Source organism: Oreochromis niloticus, linkage group LG15, assembly GCF_001858045.2.
Source record: "Oreochromis niloticus isolate F11D_XX linkage group LG15, O_niloticus_UMD_NMBU, whole genome shotgun sequence".
Taxonomy (NCBI): domain Eukaryota; kingdom Metazoa; phylum Chordata; class Actinopteri; order Cichliformes; family Cichlidae; genus Oreochromis; species Oreochromis niloticus.
The window spans coordinates 4,382,186-4,400,182 of record NC_031980.2 but is presented as its reverse complement, the minus strand read 5'-3'; the positions used below and the strand labels follow the sequence as shown (position 1 = coordinate 4,400,182).

Genomic DNA, 17,997 nt, shown 5'->3' with positions numbered 1-17,997 from the left:
ATAATATGTTATAACATCCATAATTTTCAACTGCAAACCTGGAACTTTCCAGACTCTATGACTCAAACTATAGTGTATGTGTGTGTGTGTGTGTGTGTGTGTGTGTGTGTGTGTGTGTGTGTGGGGTGTTAAAATTGACTTTGAAAGCTCTGTAAGTTAAAACAATAAATTTGAAATGTCAAAGGAGCTCACAAATTTTTAAGTTAAAAACATTTTTGAATGAAATTAAGCTGACACACAGCTTTATACTTTTAATAAATTTGAGGATTCAAGTTTCCAGTGGTTAGTCTGATTGAGAGGACATCTACTTTGATGAGTTACAACTGAGGATGATGTATAACATCCATGCTGCTGAAACAAATCGGTGTAGAAGACACAAATGTCCTATTTATTTTCAATTAAACAAGGCCCAGTGTCAAAATCGATACCTCATCCCAGCAGCGTCTCCTCAGACGGGTGCATCAGTCAATTTTTCTCAGTCACCTTATTTCATTCATCCTTTTTTTGTCTTATTCACCAAAAGATAGGAAATGATTTCTTTTTTCATTAGAGCTGAAAGAATGAGACTTTGTGCTTTTAACGCTGTAGTAGAAAACAGTGGAAGTAGTTTGACAAAGGAGTAGACGTGAGTCCAGCAATTTATTTAGAACGAAACAGAAGAGTACGGCACAGGATTGCATCAGCAGAAGTTTATGCATAGAATTTGATTTTGAAAATAATTTACATATATTTATATAGTTTTTTTTCCCTTTAGTAACCTCATTTTCATAAACACACATCTCATCATTCAGTGAAATTCCTCGCTGTTTAGTACATAGTTTGTGTCAGATGGATGCATTTCTTTCTGCCTCTTGATATGTTCTGTACGTCGGTGCGGAGATCAGATTTGCTGAAGTCAAAGCAAAAACTTTGAATGCCACTGTACTGTACACTACAAGACTGTCAACACTATGGTTGCATTCAAAATGTAATAATAAGAGGATTGGCTAAAAAATATATGAAGGTAAGCTTATACAGAACCAACAGGAGAGAACGGAAATCATTTATCAGCCATTCCGGAAAGAGAGGAGAAGGTGGAAAGACAGCAGAAGCAGAAATTTCAGACATTTCTTTCAAAGACAAGTTGAATAAGATTAGGCAGAAGTGACCAACTATGATCCAGTGACGCGATGAATTTAAAAAAAACAAACAAACTGTAACTTAGAGAGGTCTGAATAAAATTTGTTATTTTCATAAAAGCTTTACAGTATTTTTTCTTATTTTAATTAAAACTCTAAGCAGTCTCTAGACCAAGATTTAATTCAGTAGCCGGTGAAATTATAGTTTTTTTGGTGGGTTTACACTCCAACTAAATCCATGACAGCTCCCCCCCTCAAACTGTCCCATTAATTTATGTTTCAGCTTTTCAAAAGTTCTTGTGGGCAGTACGTGCTACACGTTTATCAATCGGGGATTCAGCCCAGTGCGGGGGTCACAATTCTCTGTGGTGTTAGAGGCCTGGAACATCAAGGAGACAAAGTCTGTCATCAGGTTAGCTTCGGGGAGAGCCGAGGGGAGCCGCTGCTGTGCCGCTTCACTACATGTTCTTGTACATGGAGCGATCTCTGGGGAGCTGGGGCTGAGCCGCTGTCAGCTTGAGGTGAAAGTGGTAGATTGTGAGTATGATGACGATTATTAGGCCAAGAATGAGGCCCAAGATAAGGGGGAGGGTCTCCTCCAGGCGCTCCCGCTGGTCTGTGATGCATTTGTAGGCTGCAGAAAGTAGAATGATACACAGAGTCAGTATGAGAAGGTGATCGAACGTGACTTACAAAGGGCAAAGATGGTGTGTAGATTATTTCAGAACTTACTTGTATTGCATGCTGGATGATATTTTTTTATACCTGAACTTTATTGTTATACATAATATCAGGGTATTCTTTTATTCTATTCAGATTTAAGGCTGAACGTCATTTAGTTGTGTGAGATATATACATTTCAATGACAATAAATTGGATCCAGTCTAATCAGATGATTGTTTTCTTGATGAACTGAGTTTATTGTCTGGAAAGATTAAACTACCAGAAAAGACTGAGACTTTAAGGGTTCGAACCAGTCGACATATTAGCATTTTTGCTTAGGTGACTCAGAGCTGTTTGATTTTCTGTCGTCACTTAGATAACTTTGGATGCTCTTTAAATGCATTAATGTCCCTCAGCCTTTCTGCTTGTAGCTGTTGATTGGGACATGAAGGAGACACGCACGTGGCATCTCACAAGTTTAGTCAAGCATCACTGTTCTCTGGATTTTTTTCTCGGGGTGGCTGCAGCTCAGAAGGTAGAGCAGGCCATCTATTTATTGGAAGGCTGCTGGTTCAATGCCTGGCTGTGTTCATCAGAGCATGAATGTTAGGTAAAAAGCACTTAGATGTCGAAGAAAGTGCTTGTGTGGTGAAACATTTTGTATAAAGTTCTTTGAGGGCTCAAGTAGAAAAGCGCTACCTAAGAACCAGTCTGCTTACTACTGCAGGTTTGGTCTACTTATGTGCAACGCAAGGTAGAATTTTAATATTTCAACAAAATTAACAGTTTTGTTTTTTATTGTTGTTGTTTTTCTTTTTTGCACAATTGTTGTGGTGATCACAACAATAAGTCATATCTCTTTTAGTTAGATTTTTTATTCTCTTTTGTGCATTTTATATTTTCATACACTGGTGTTTGTGGGAGTGGGATAGGACACCTAAGCCATCACTGGATGTACAGTATGTATATGGGGCTTAATGTTGAAGGTGCTTCTCCCTGTGGACAGCAGTTATACACACTAGGAGAAAGGCAGTGAAGCATTGCACAGCCTAGTTTACAGCAGCTAAGGGACAAATGATTCTTACAAGGTGATTGGACAGAGAGGTGAGTACGTCTATAAAAGCTGCATTCAGGGCAAGGATATGACTGCACTCATAAAGTCCTAATGACCCCCCACCCCCTTTTTTTCTTTCTCCCCCTCTCTGCATCTCTTGTGTCCCCACCTCCTCTTTTTCCTCTTGTCACCCTGGCGTCTTCTCTGCAGCCCTCATACTGCAGCAATAACCCCCCCAGAGAGCTCTGTTTGCGAGTCAGCAAGAGAGACATACAGCTGTAGCACTCTGAACCCCCAGGATTTCTCATTATCATCATCATCACCATCATCATCATCTCTGTTGTTCCACGAAATGTGTGACCAGAAAAACATGACAGTGTGTGCGGCAGCAGTCGGGCAGTTTTTCGTCAAAGGGATCTTCTGTTGTGCTCTTACGTTCACTGAACATGAAGTCAGATGCGATGTCAAAGGGCTGGATCTGGATGTCATACATGGAAACGGTGATGCCCTTCTGGTGGTCACTTGAGATAAGAGTGAGGGTCTGCTGTGCCGTGCACACATAGGAGCGCCCAGCAGGGGTCACCAGGGCTGACAGCCGGTGGGTGCTGGCTGTGTGCTTCCCAGCTGGAGAGAAATGAAAAGGGGGGCGGGTTGTGAGTGGAATGTGAAGGAGGACATTATGATGCAACCAACTATAAGGTGCTTGTGTATGTAACTGACCTCTGTTTGTTTAATGTAGAAAGGATGTCCAAGTTAATAACGTGAAAACATTCAAAGCATAATATAGGTGGCTCCTGTTGAAATTCTCCAAAATAAAATATATTGAATAACGACAAAGTCTATTGGGGAATAATTGTTTTTTGGAAGAGGTCCGATTTATCCATCCGTTTTTTTTCTCATTCAATTGTTTAAAAAATAAAAATGTGTAATCTCACCTAAAAGTCACAGGGTGGAAAGATAAAAAATAATTAAATCTAAATTAATTTTGCTAAAATTTTGAATTGATGTTGGTGGGCGAAACTCCTACATTCCTACACGAATCAGCCTCTAATTCCAGCTGAATGCTGCTGGGAAATGAATGAGGGGAAGTTGCGCGATGGAAATTGCTGAGTCTGAGACTCACGGTTGTATGCGTTGATGAAATGCGATGTCTCCGAGGTGTCGTAGACGAACTGAACCTTGCTAATCTTCCACACCTCGATGCCCTTGTCACGGAACTCCTGCAACACACAGGGAGACATAAACACTCACGCACACATGCGTCAAACGACGGGGAGGGTGATTTGGCCTGCGCTCGCCAAAAACTGGCCAGTTACTCGATTTTCTTTTAAAGACTTTTGTGTTGAAATCTTTGGGAAATTACCAAATTCTGATACATTTCGTAATTTCACTGGGAACGTTTCTTTTAAGACAAAAGCAGTAGAGTTAATTATATTTAAATCACGGGATTTGCACTAATTTGACATAGTCTATGCGCGCTGTTTCCGCGTGTCAAAATGATGTAATTGGCAGCCAATTTGTGTTTTTCTTAAGACTTATGGGGATATTTTGGTTACATTTCATGTAGTGTAGATACATTATTTTCGTTTACTCGCCTTGGAAAAGTAGATGCGGAGGATGTAGGCGTTGTTCTTCCAGCTTATGTGGATCTCTGACTCGGTGCTCCCACATTTCCCCTCGATTTCTGCGCCACGGGGGAGAGTGAACGACGCCTGCTCGGTGATCAGCTGCAAAAACATTCAGCAAGCGTCAAGGTGGCAAACAGTGGACTGAGTTTCCGATGAAAGAAAGCATTATCTGTGCGCCAGATTGCACTGTAGTGGTATATAATACAACTGCATGGTTCTGATTTTTTTAATTCATTTTAATCTCTTTTAAATGTTTCGAAAAGTTTGCTGCTGTCCGTTCTTTATAACTGGACTCATAAGTGAGAGGTCAGGATTTTGCGCACAGCCTTGGGTCACAACCGCAGATTTTAAATATATTGTAGGCCTATATTTATTTAAAGTAACTCTTTCTTCTTAACAGGAGTTAAAAGAAATCACATTGAATACAATGTAAATATTTTACATTTTAAAAATCCCGTTTCCGATGTTTTGATCCGTTTTACGCACAAACCAAAACGTTTAACTTTAGGCGTGTTTCTTTCATTCCTGAAGCATGCGTTGTATTAAAATTCAGTGGGGATTCCTTACGTCTATCCCGTTGAGTGCAAGCACGTCATATGGCACGAGGAATTTTACAGCGAACTCCACCATGAGACATGTTGTGCCGTTCTCTCGAACCGCGAAGATGGCTTTGTCTGGGTTGTTGGAGAGACCGGACAGGTTTTCACCTTCCTGCTCAGCCAGCACCACGGACAGCGCCAGCACACCTGACGACAAGAACAGAGGAGGTGAGCCTGGTAACAAATGGCTCGCAGACACACTCACGCACACATTTGGGCCGCCCCTGAAAACATGCAGAATCAGCAGAATCGGCGTCGTAAATGACTGGAGTTTAAGCTGAAGCCACCTGGCATCTTTTAGATCACCTCTGTTTCTGGTGACAAAGTCAAAAGCGGGTTAAAAAAAACCGAGAGTGAAGTCTGCAGTATCAGGGGAGCAACAGCACATCACGGACTGCAGTAAGAACAGAATCAGGAAGTGACAAAACTACAACTCCGGTCATATTTGAAGCTCTTTTTTTTTTTTTTTCCCCCACCCAAATGAGGAGATAAATAATGGGTGAAATATGCCAACTCATGGAAATGTAAGAACACGCGCGCACACGGAGCCAGTAGTGGCCAGACACAAGCGGTGGACGTGCACGCCCATACACTTACACACACTGCAGTAAGGAGTCACGACAGCTTCACACACACTTTCTTACCAAACACAGTGAACAGCAAAAGTCGGGCGCTCTCCGTGGTGCTGAAACCGAGACGTCCCATCGCTACCAGCTTCCCCGGAGCAGGAAATAGAGCGGGGGCTAAGTGACTGGGCAGCCGGTGCTGAACCCGCGAAAAGAAAAGAGAGAAAGGAAGGCAGTGAGGGGAGGGAGAGAGAAAATGACAAAAAGAGAGAGAGCGAGAGAGAGAGATGGGGGTGGGGAGAGAGAAAGAGAGGAGGATTGCCTCTACTCAGCGCCAAGAAGTCACGCTCAAATCATCGTGAATGCTGCAGGAAAGAAAAAAAAAAAGTCTCCAGGTTGGGCGTGAGATCCGGTTTGCGCCGCAAAAGCTGCCCGGCACCGAGGAGTTCTGGCCATCCAAACCGACCTCTCCTTTCAAGGTTGGCAGGCTTTAACCCAGCGACAGCCTCTGCACATTATTAACGTCACGAAGAATGATCCTTTTTTGAAAAGAAAATAAAGTCGCTTAAGTTAAAAATGATCGCGGCATGCAGTGTCAGTTATTCCTGCAGTGCTGTGGTATCCATGTCTGTGGTAAAGCGACTGCAGGTTGGGGCTGAAATGATGAATGTCTGGAGGGAAACGCCGACAAAACCTCTCCCCCTCTTCCCTCTCTCACTATCTCAAACTCCACTTGTGCAAGGTTGGAGCCAAGTGCGTTTAAGAGCGAGAGCTACAAAACGCTCATATTGAGATTATCACTCTTTTTTCTGCCAAAATAAGAGGGGTGTGAATCCGGCACCGGAATCACTACAGCACTTAGGTTTCTCTAACTTTACACAAGAATGATTTTGAACCCACAAGATCAGAGAAAAATCTGCGCTTATTGACGTTTTGGAATTAGGGCAAAGTGTGAATAAATGTTTTATGTAACACTCACTACCACAAGCCTTATCGAGGGTAGATGCCACACAGACACACACACACACACACACACCAGGTTCAACTTTATTTGATGTTAAAGTGGACTGGAAGATACAGAAAAATCTCATAGCACAACAAGCTTATGCTATACATAAATAATACATATTCTGTATGGCACATCACCTCTTCACCTTTGATGAACACTCCACCTACTCCAAAGGGAGTGGCAAATAACACCGGACACAGTTCCAACCATATACTGACACTACAGCATGCACAGTCGTAATGCTGCGAGGTGCTACGCAAACAGTTCAATTCATTTGTACTGACATCGGATCTTTAACTATGGGTGTAAATGTAAAACTTTAGTAGCATGGATTTTTTTGTCTCCACTCCAAACGGAGTAGAACAAAGATGAACGCGTTCTGGTAACTTTCACGGAAATTACCGGAGTTTTGAAAGTCATGTCTAAACAATCTTTGTGGGAATCCGTTCTTAGAGTAACGCGGGCAAACACGCTTTTTAAGCGTTTGTTTTTCTCAGATGAAAGTCAAACTCGCACTTGACGGAGCTGATGCTGTCGATGCTGGCTTTGCTGTCGACCTGGGGATGTTTTTTAACAGCCTGTGGAAAAGTTTCTGATCGCGGAATCCGCACTGAAAACGCCGTCGGATCCTCTTCCAGCTCTTTCACATCCTTTTCAAACTCCGGGGAAGTAAAGCGGCGCAACATTTTGTTGCTTAATACAGGGAAAGTCGCGGCTGCAGAGGAGGCAGTCGGTGCCTGGAGAGGTTCAGCCTTGCCGGGAGACCTTTCGCGTCTCCTCACGGTTCTAGATTTACGCAAAGGGACCAGAGTGCGCTCAGGAGGTGCGGGGCTGAGCATGCTGGTTGGCAGGCTGCACCTTTTCTTATAATAGCTGTCGGGAAATCTGTGTAGACCGAAGTCTAACATTTTGGTTCGTTCTGTTGCCAACTCATTCTCACTTTTGTTGGCAAGAATGGGAGTCATTAAAATGCCCAGAGCGGAGGGCGCGCTGGGTCTGTGGCTGTTTCTGTTGGGCCGAGGCGAGAACAGTGTGAATCTTTGAGCCTCACAGCCCATCGTTAGAGGGGGGAGGGGGTCATCTGAGGTGGTCGACCTTCCCTCGGTTTTCGGATGCTTAAGGTTGGGAGAAATACAAGGACGGGGTGCAGGGGTCGAGACTTCAGAGAGGACCAGATCAGGTGGAGGTGAGGAGGCGCCATCGTTCTCCGTTTCAAACTCCTCTATCGAGTTCATGGATGGCAACCCAGTCCGCTTTATCCGCGGGATTGGCTGCCGGGTGCAGTTTGGAGCCAATAGGCAATGAGCATGATTACACGCTCGGAGGACCTCCAGTCTGTCTGCCAAATGTCCAACCTTCCTCTCCAGCTCACCGGGTCGCAGCTGCGCATTTCCACGAGCGCCTCCGTCCTCGCGGCCCTTTTTAGAACTGTTGGTGAGAGCGCAGATGCATTCAGTGTGACCAAGAAACTTTGCCACTCCAATAGCAGAGTTGCCAACTTTGTTTTGTCGGTCTATCTGAAGACCCAGCCTCTTGAAAGCTCTCACCAAAAACTCGACAACGTGCGCGTGACCTGCCACCGCGGCGTACATGAGCGCAGTGTTTCCCCACGAGTCCACAATCTCCGGGTCCGCGCTGTTTCGGACCAGGATCTTCACCGCGTCCAGGTGTCCCTGCTCACAGGCGTGACTGAGCGCTGTGCGCCCGTTTCCGTCCCGGCAGTTGACGCTGGCGCCTCTATGCAGCAGGAGCTCTGCAAACTTACACCGAGCCTGGGCATCGGGCAGCAAGACAGAGGAGATGAGAGGAGTCTGTGCACCCTCCGTTTTGGAGTCCACGATTTCCCCATCCAGCGCGTCCAGAACAAACCGGGCCAGGTGGACTTTATCCTTGGAGATCGCATCCAGGAGGATCTTGGTGCCTGTTTTCCCGTTAGACTTCCCAGAACCTTTTAGCATGTTTATTAGAAGATTATTGTCCAATAAGTTTATTAGAATTTATTTACAAAAACTCATCTTTCTATTAGTTGGAGCAGGTTTAGAAAACCTCTTTCCCCCCAACGATTGCCGACAAACAAAGCCTCCACCCTTATTTTATAGTGAAAGGGAAGCTACGGAGGAGTTGCCGGGCAACGCAAACATAATTAGCCTACCACGCTTTGTTCTTCTTTTCTAATGGAAATACTTTGTTTACAATGACACAAAAAAGAGCGTCAGCACTGGAGCCGCCTGTGTTCAAGAGAGGACCTGGCTTATCAATTCACTTGTTGAATGTGATGAGACGGCAGTGGTTATTATTGGGGGGGGGGGGGGTCCGTGGGCGATGTGCTCGTTCCTGTTGAAAACAAATTTGCCCTACAGTGTGCTTTAGAACGCAATTATCAAATCAGAGAAGATGAATAATCCACATTACAGCCGTGAGAGTATATTGTAGCATCTGAATGAATCACATTTTCAGTGACATCATTGGTGGTGCAGCTGAAGTACAAAACTGGCAGCACGATGTTTCAGCATTCCAACTAACAAAACATGCTTACCTCACACCCCTGATATGCATGTCTTCCTCTGGCCTGCAGTGCTTTCTACTATCCTCGATTGTTTTTGTGTAATTTTTCTCATGTATAAATGTAGTATAAAAACATACTTAGAAAATCTCTTTTTCCAGAAATCAAAGTTACTCAAAACAAAAAACTATGCAAACACACAAAAGAAACTATTTTCTTTCTGCAAAGTATCACTATCACTGTGCAGAAAGACTGCAGGGCTGGTGGTGGTGATAGTGTGACAGCATGTAAACATTTATGGTGCCCTCCTCAGATGAGATGCACAAATGACTGCATGGCTGGGAAAAATTTATTTATTTAGGTTTGGCTAACCTGGGTACGTATACACACACACAATATTATTAGTGCTGTGTAATACTGTAAATTTTGGTATCAATCCAAATACCAGGTAAATACAGCATCAGTGTTGCTGACGCCAATAATATTTTTAACTTATAAAGGCAGCTTACGTAGGTGAGAGCAGTGTGTCGTGACTTATGAGAGGAATCCTCATCAATTTCCAAATTCTGAACATTAAGGACATTAAATCACTGTGTTTTTTACTTTCCACTTTAGTTAATACAACACAACAGACCTTTCAGATTTTCATGTATTTTAAAAATGGAGACCTGGAATGTGAATGTGCCCATCTTTAAAGCACTTTAGGTCAACTGTTTTTAAATGTGTTATATAAATAAAAAAGGCTTGATTTAGCAAAAACGGGTTCAGGCATTTTTCGTAACGAATGTTTGAGGTGTTTTTTCATTCCCCAAAAAAGAAGATAGGATCGATACTAGTATGGATCCAATACTAATACCAGTGTTGGTATTGACACTATCGATATTTCAATCAATGCACCTTTATGTAGGCACTTTGGGTACTGCAAGGAAAAAGCTATTTGGTTCTTTTATATTCAAGCCCAGGCAGACAACTCTATAGCTAATATCTCGACAGGCAACTGTAATGTCTTTATATTTATATTTACACTTTCCCAGTCTAACAGACTACTCAAAGTAGCTTTAAGCTGCAAATCACGATTAACTATAATGCTTTATTCTGCTTCATCTACCTCACATCTACTATCAATTTAGAATCACTACTTACTCTAACATGCTTGGCTTTGGAGGAAATCTGTGCACATAAAGGAAACACAGGGAAAACATGCTAATCTCACAAAGAAAGGCCTCAGCCAGCATTTGAGCCAGGAACCTTCTTGCTGCTGCAAGGCAACAGTGTTAATCACTGTACTATTTAATTCAATGCAGTTCAAATTGTATTTATATAGTTCACAATAGGGCTGCCACAAACGATTATTTTGATAGTCGACTAGTCACCGATTATTTTTGTGATTAGTTGACTAATCAGATCATGCATCCATTGGACGTAAAACGTACAGCTTATTGCACCAGCATGCATCTGCTCTTAACTATCATTAGCTTACAGCTTTAAGTGTTTAAGGTATGTGCTAACTAAAAATAAAGACAAGATGATAGTTTATTAAATTTTAATGAAATCTGCAGATTGTTTCGGTGGAGTTTAATAAACTCAGCCGTCTGCTCCTTGCTATCTAAAATATAACAGGACACCGAAGTATGTTCTCAAGCATCTCACACTTCTGATAATCAGTTGTTTGCTTGACGTTTATTCAGCTGTGTAAAACTATAACTTTGATCTCAGCCAAACCGATTACCCAGGAACAAATAAAATACTAAAAAAAGCCAAACAATAACATTTTTCAGTTATCTAAGTGACTTATACATCATGTTTAACCTGAGTAGTGAAAGACGGCGGTGGGTTTGAAAACGATTTGCCCGGAGTCTGGTGTTCTCACCGGCTCTAGTGAGCCTAGAACCCCGGCTAGCTATCGAGCTGGTGGGTAACAGACATCTCTGAAAACATCTGAGCGCTTTTGAAAATATGTGGTGTCTTGATAAACTGAGCAGATATTTGAAGTTTACACAGCTACATTCTCGCCTGAAAAAAACTTGTTAGACATTTATTTTGTGACCCAGAAAGAATAATAAGAGTAATATTAAAACTAACTAGCTGCCGCCATTGCTGGAAACTGAGCTAGGCCGCGCTATGAATTCTGGGACACAGCTTCTTCTTCTTTTGCCTTTAACGGCAGCTGGCATCTTTGTACATGCAGTGCTGCCATCTTCTGTTTCAGTCCGTTATTACACTCTCAAATCCTACTTATTCCTGCGTCTTTTGTGATCTTACAAAGCTTCAAACGACGCGTCGACTATTAAATTAGTCGTCGACGATTTTGATAGTCGACGTAATCGTGACTAGTCGACTAATCGTGGCAGCCCTAGTTCACAACGACTGTCACATCAAGGTGGTTGATATTGTAAGGTAAAGACTAAGGACAGAGCAGACGGATACATGACAAATGACACTATGGATACACGGGATAAACATAAGTACACCCCTGAGGAAATGTACATGATTTTAGCAGTACTGTACTTTTAGAAAAAAATCTTTTTTCCAATCGGAAATATTTTATTTCCCTCAAATTGAACAAGGTTAAGTCAAACAGAAGGAGTACGTTCTGAGGAAAACACAAATGAGCCACGTAATTATGTCCCATTTTACACCTGGATTTATTGAGACACATACTATAAAACAGTATTAAAGGAGCTGGATAACAACAGTATTTTCATTGCTATAAGTTCAACAGTACAATATAAATACAAAAACACGCACAGAATGTCTGTCGACAAGCTACAATTCAAATAGAAAATAAAGGAGATACAGTAGAAACTGAGGAAATGAAATCAGTGATGTTGCTCTGCAAAAATAATCTGCTTTTTTGACAAACTCGAGAGCCAAAGGTTACATGTAAATCACACAACAGAAACATTCAACTAGTGCAAAAAAGCTTCTAACATAATCATCTTAAACTACACATTATCTAATATATAATATATATTCATTTATTTATATATACTTTCATATAAATAACCCCTTAATTTGGCATTTTATCATTCATAAAATAATTTAAACATCCTAACAGACACTGAGTGGCACATTTGAAAGCGATGGAATAAAATTTAAAAGCACTTTTACTCATTTATCTCTACACTAGATATGTGGTGAGAGCTTTATATCGTGTTGTGTGGTGCAGTATAAGGGCAGACTGGAAAATAAGAAAAGAAAGAGAACAACCCCCAAAAAACAAAAAACAATGGTTGATAAATTTCTTCCCTCACCCAGCAGACCCACTCAATCCCCAAGCCCTTAAATGACAGAACACAACTGGTCCAAAAGTAAATTAAACTACATACATTCCAGTATATACAAGAATATCCCGTCTACCCTTTACAAATAACACAGCAGAATAAAACAGGGAAAAAAAAACACACAAACAAAACTTTTTTAAAAAGGCCAAAATACCCATAGGTGCCTTTATCCTCAGTGTTTTTATATCATTACATGACTTTTTTGTCAGTTTAGTCAGTGTTAGTGTTACATTATAACAGTACTGCACATCACACTTTTAATTCTCTGCAGTGGCATCAGGGCACAGTACCACCACCTCCAACGTCACCTCTGTAACATCGTTAAGAAGGGAACCTGCTGTAGACAGGAGTGAACACCAGAGACTTTTACGTATCTGTTACTCGGTCCACCCTCCTATAGCCAGAGCAGGACAGGGAAACTGCGAGGTTTACAAGCTGAGGGCGCTCAGGTGCAGTCAAGATTCTATAAAGGGAGCACCAGCATTCAACAGTGCTGTAATAATGACAGGACAAAGAGACGCCTGCCAGCCAAAGTTAGATAGAGGAATGGGCGACAGCAAGTGTGGAGTACGTTTACTGTTACAGCTATGAGGGAATTATCTTTTTTGCATAGTGTACATAGTGATTTTGGCCTTAAACTCAAAGTACCGAAGGTATTGCAGTTTAAACTGTACTCATGGAAACGAGTAAAATAGATGTAAATGTAATTTCCAAGTGCAAAAGAAGCACAGCTATTAAACCATCTCATGAGTACCTAAAATTAAACTAAGTGAAACAAAAAATTTGATCGAGGAATTAGCTTCTATTCCGTGTGATCCCTTTATAGTATTCTGACTCAGCGTGACAATAAACCCTTTTTATAGTCATCAAAAAGTCAATAACATGTCTTTGTGATAAGGTGGAGGATTGTGTGACATGGAGGGAGAAAGGGGGGTGGGTGTTGCCACTCTAAATACAACAATTTTATTTTTTTAAAAATACATTCTTACTGAAAACAGAAAACCTACAGTAGTGCACCGCTACATGTTCTGTGTTTTTTGTTAGTTTTTCTTCTCTTTTTCTTTTTTTTCTTTTAACTTTTTTTGACAGTCTATCAGATACAAAGTGCTCAGGACACGACTGGTGTGTAGCATACAGTGTATTTCTCATACAGTTGATTCATTTGTGCTGAAATGACATTAAATCTTATACATACTCTTCACCCCTCTGTTTCTGCAGCAGTTCATTGGATACTGCTTTTATTTTCTTCTCAAAAATGGTCAAATTGGGAACAGATCCCGTCTATGTGACCTGTCATGAGCCGGCGCGTGTGTGTGAGGAATGGGGTGTATGTGTGCTTGTACTAAGAACTGCTAATAGCTGAAGAGGACATACAATGTGATGGCAACAGAGAATTTAGATACACTAGAGGAGACGACGTATTTGCCTGTGTGTTCTCCGAGGTAACGTTTCCTGTCTCGATAAGTGGTTAATCCCCCCTGACAAACGGTGATAAGCACCAATGGCTCAGTGGTATAAAGATAGTGGTTGGAGAGCACACGATGCATGGGTGAGTGAACAAAAGAGGTGTAGGGCCGGGGCTGCTGTGTGTCTGAGCGAACATAAATAAAACACAGAAAGTGATGCAGGAAGGTTTTCATCTCTGGACTGTAGAGGGCTTTCTGTGGAGTGTTTTCTGCACCTTCTTGTGTGTTTGAGTGTACGAGTGTGAATGTGTCTTCCCAGTCTCAGCCGCTCACACCACCGTGGCAGGTCTGCGGTCCATCTCCTCCTCCAACTTCACCATCTGCTGCATGTCCTTCGTCTTGGAAGAGATGGAAGACAGTTAAGACAGGCAGACAGAAAACTTCTTTTAATGTGTGCAAGTGGAAGATTTTGCAGAGGATTTGTCCAACTTTTGGGATCAATTTGTGTTCAATTTTTAGTAAACAACTTCTCAGTATGAGCTTCAGATTTCAGGATTCTGTTGGGTGTATCTCTGAAATGCTTGGCAGGTAATATAAGCCACATGCTTAGTTGGAGTAATTGTTGCCTCAGTGGGACACAGTGACATACTATGAAAGTAAATGATTATGAGCTGGAGTAGAAGCACAGAGGGAGCAGGTTGTGAGCTGGCTGTTTTTGCTTAGTAATAGCTGGTGAGTCATGGTGATAAATGACTCGAGCTGCTAGTTGGCACTCCTGACAGCGCAAGAGCTGCAGACTAAAAATGTGGGAGTGGAATTTCATCATACAGAGGAAAGAAACACTTTCTATTTCAAACTGTGCAAATCTCTTCAAAGACAGGCCTGTCGTGTACTATTCCCCTGCTGTACTCAGGGCTGAGTCACTTAAGTAGATCATTATAGCAATCATTTAGATAGCAGATAAGTCAAGACTTAAACAGGCTCAGTGAAAAACTGAGGCAATGAAAACGTGACTAAGAGGTAGGAGGAAAAGACGTGAAAGGAAACACGATCACTGAATGATGCAGTGACAGAAAGGTGATGTCAGAGGTAGAGATGAGGGGAGATGGCGATGCCTACCTTGAACCTGTTTGTTTGCATGGTGTGATTTCAAAAGCTGTGCCGGAAGAAGCAAATCAAATTAAAAGAAAGGAAAATGTGCATACATGTGAAACATGTACAGGTACTGTGACAGATGGTAACATAAAATGCAAAAATGGGGACATGATGACGTAAACTGTACTTTCTTCTATTTGTAATGTGGAAAAAAAAGACACTGATATTATAATCTGGACTCTGCTTTTTTTTATTTGTTGTTTCATTTCAGCAGTTTTGTTTATCTTTAGTAATTCAGGGCAATTCTGATCCCAAATTTGGGGAACAATTCTTGCATAACTAATAATTATATCACAAGCAATAACAACAGCAGTCAATATGTCAGTGAAGAAAGTACAGTTGTGTTTAGAAGTTTACATACCCTCATCATGAGCATTAAAAGTATTTGTTTGAAAGCACTCACTGGATTTACCGATATGCAAAACAATGGGAAAGTCCAGTGAACTCAGTAAAGATCTAAGAAAGAAATCTGTAGATTCACACTAGTTTGGAAAGTCCCTCTGAGCCATTTCTGAGCAACTGCAGGTTCCAGGATCATTCATCACTTCAAACAACTGTGTATAAGTACAAGTTATTCAGATGTGTCAAATAGGTCTGGAAAAAGACCCAAACTGTCACCCTCAAATGAAAAGATGTTGGTTAGGATGTTCAAGAGCAACCCAGTAATCACAGATTCTGAAGTCAGCAGTGAATGGGAAACAGCAGCCCACCTGGACAAGCCAAATACCTTGAGGAGAAAAGCTTTATAATAAGATGAGACAAAAGACTGAGCTATTTGGCCACAATGTCAGGAGGTATGTTTCGAGGAGTAAAGGTGAGACTTTCAAACCTAAGAACACTGTACCAGCTGTCATGGTGGTGGCAGCATCATGCTCTGGAGCTGTTTTCCTGCCAGTTGTACTGGTACATTACACAAAGTGGATGGAATAATTAAGAAGAGTGACTACCTCCAAATTCTTGAATTTCACCTCAAATCAACAGCTAGATAGTTGAAAGTTGGGCACACCTAGTGGTGCCCAACTTTCCAACGGGACAATTATCCTAAACTGGTTATAGTGCTGGAGGAATATATACACAGAGGACTGGAACGCGAGTGTCCGACTCTGAAATTCAGATAAATTATCTCCACTAAAGATATATGCTTTACATTGATTCTACCCTGGAAAAAGTTGGTGTTAAAAGCCCAAAATTACGATGACAGTCATGCCCATGATGAGGGAATGTAAACTTATGACAAATGTATCTAGAACATTTAACTAGTCCCAAAACTTGAGTGTCATTTACACTTTCAAAGCCGGTAAAGCAAGAAGCTCCTTAAACAGAGGAATGTTCTGATATGAGCAGGATATGGTCCAATACTAAATGCTGGGTTTAAACAACAGTGTTAGCAGCTTAGATAGGTGACAGCAATCACAGTTACTGCTATCTAGATCATTTTACACTATAGTGGCAGTAAAAGTTCATTTCTTTCTGTGTACCTGCTCATTGAACTTCTCCAGTTTCTCCAACTGCTCTCTCTGGTTTTTCTCTAGCTGCTCCATCTCCTTCTGATGCTTCATAGCCAGCTGCAGAAACATGGAGACAAAGGCAATAAACTAAACTGTCATAAATAAATAGCAATGTTTTTTTATTACAATGAAATGTGTTTTAGTAGGGGGAGTCATTTTTCTCCAGAAAACAGGAATGTTTGCAATGCAAAATCAAATCGCTAAAGCCATCTAAGCATTTGATGCAAGATTAATGATCATTATGCAACACTGGGTTGTAAAACAAAATTGTGATGTAGTCGCAAACAAGAATGACTTAGACAGTCTCAGCCTGAGGAAAGAAATTACTGAGGTTGAGCGCTGCAGGAGCAACAACTTCTTTATCACTTGCCCAATGGCAGCAGGGTGAACAGACTGAGGGATATTACCCTTTGTATTTGAATTCCAACAATGTTAATCCAGTGCACAGGCTAAAGGAATAACGATTGAAGTGCTCTTCAGCTGAGGAATAAAAAATAAACATCCTACCCTCTTCCTCTCATCCAGGAACTTCTTGGTGTTGCTGCTGTTTAGCTCCCGCACTCGCCTTCAGAGCGGAACAAAACCATCACAACATGAAGTTACAATGAGGGCTTAACAGCCCCAAAACAACGACTGAACAATTACATCATGTGCGTGACCCACCTCTCTCGTTCTGCCTTATTTTTGATAGTCTTGTCCTGGCTGATGGCTTTACTGTTTTCCATTGACATCTTAGCCTGGTTGGCACGCATCTCTTTGCTCTGCCTGCATTGTGGAACAAGCAGCTGCATATAAGAAAAGTTGTCTGCATCCAATTTTTGGCAATAAAATCTCAGAGTGCCCCAAATGATCATGTCTGATCACTCGTAGTAATCCATCCCTATGTGTGTGTGCAAGCTGTGTGGGTCTCTCACCTTTCATGAATGAGTTTGAGCTGCAGGGTCTGCTGCTCCTGGACAGTGGCCAAGAGCTTCTTGAGGTGTTCACACTGCTGGGTGACGTGGCTGTCCTTCATCTCCTGCTCCTCACTGCTGTGACTACTGATTAGCTCTGACCACTCTTTGGTGTGCTGTGCTGTGATGTCCTTTACCTGCATGCAAACACACAAGAGCGCATCAATAACTCATAGCTAAGATACGTGTCATCCTCACAGCTAATAATAACTTTGTGGAAAGAACGCTAGCTGTATGTTACCTTGGTTTTATGATCTGCAACTAGCGTTTGAATCTTATCTTCTGTCTCCTTCTTCAGCTCTTGGCAGTTGTTTTCACTGTAAGGAACCCACATGTGTAAGTGGACAAGAGAGGTTTAGTTGAATTGATCTTAAGGAATGGAGTCAAGAGGGGTGGGCAAAGTTAGGTATGTCTTTGATTTGTCTCTGTGAATAAATGGTTATTTGCAAAGCTTCATATCACTCTGGGAGATTTATAGAAGCAGTGTCGAGTCTTGCACGGGGACTTCCTGTCCTCTTCGTGTGCTCTGTGCAGTTTGACACAGCTAATAT

General features: G+C 41.7%; 3 protein-coding genes across 6 annotated transcripts in view; all 3 read right to left on the bottom strand.

Moving 5' to 3' along the window:
• Window positions 1-620: 620 nt before the first annotated feature.
• Window positions 621-6,310, bottom strand: lamp5 (lysosomal associated membrane protein family member 5). Its single transcript, XM_005449755.4, has 6 exons — window positions 5,707-6,310; window positions 5,031-5,209; window positions 4,431-4,562; window positions 3,959-4,055; window positions 3,271-3,459; window positions 621-1,752 (listed from the first exon to the last, which is right to left on the bottom strand). Exons 1-6 carry the CDS (start codon window positions 5,765-5,767, stop codon window positions 1,577-1,579), a joined length of 834 nt encoding a protein of 277 aa, XP_005449812.1. The 5' UTR covers window positions 5,768-6,310; the 3' UTR covers window positions 621-1,576.
• A 346-nt stretch (window positions 6,311-6,656) lies between these two features.
• Window positions 6,657-10,506, bottom strand: LOC112842449 (ankyrin repeat domain-containing protein 50-like). Its single transcript, XM_025899058.1, has one exon. The coding sequence runs from the start codon at window positions 8,593-8,595 to the stop codon at window positions 7,114-7,116; it is 1,482 nt and encodes a 493-aa protein (XP_025754843.1). The 5' UTR covers window positions 8,596-10,506; the 3' UTR covers window positions 6,657-7,113.
• Window positions 10,507-11,766: 1,260 nt separating this feature from the next.
• The window catches only part of plcb4b (phospholipase C, beta 4b), a 64,937-nt gene continuing 58,706 nt past the window's right edge, over window positions 11,767-17,997 (bottom strand). For 3 of the 4 annotated variants that reach the window (XM_013268820.3, XM_025899055.1, XM_025899056.1), the window contains exons 34-40: window positions 17,688-17,763; window positions 17,408-17,583; window positions 17,157-17,258; window positions 17,001-17,058; window positions 16,464-16,550; window positions 14,950-14,986; window positions 11,767-14,228 (exon numbers count right to left, since the gene is read on the bottom strand). In XM_013268820.3, the coding sequence (XP_013124274.1) occupies window positions 14,152-14,228; window positions 14,950-14,986; window positions 16,464-16,550; window positions 17,001-17,058; window positions 17,157-17,258; window positions 17,408-17,583; window positions 17,688-17,763 (613 nt within the window). In that variant the 3' untranslated portion in view covers window positions 11,767-14,151. The remainder of the gene's footprint in view (window positions 14,229-14,949; window positions 14,987-16,463; window positions 16,551-17,000; window positions 17,059-17,156; window positions 17,259-17,407; window positions 17,584-17,687; window positions 17,764-17,997) is intronic. The other variant, XM_013268822.3, reaches the window with a different exon arrangement.

Coding starts and splice junctions, on each gene's coding strand:
- LOC112842449 (XM_025899058.1), bottom strand. CDS start 8,595: ATGCTAAAAGGTTCTGGGAAGTCTAACGGGAAAACAGGCACCAAGATC.
- lamp5 (XM_005449755.4), bottom strand. CDS start 5,767: ATGGGACGTCTCGGTTTCAGCACCACGGAGAGCGCCCGACTTTTGCTG. Junction 4,056..4,430: donor TCCGCATCTACTTTTCCAAG/GCGAGTAAACGA, acceptor TGTGTGTTGCAG/GAGTTCCGTGACAAGGGCAT. Junction 3,460..3,958: donor TTTCATCAACGCATACAACC/GTGAGTCTCAGA, acceptor ATTTCTCTCCAG/CTGGGAAGCACACAGCCAGC.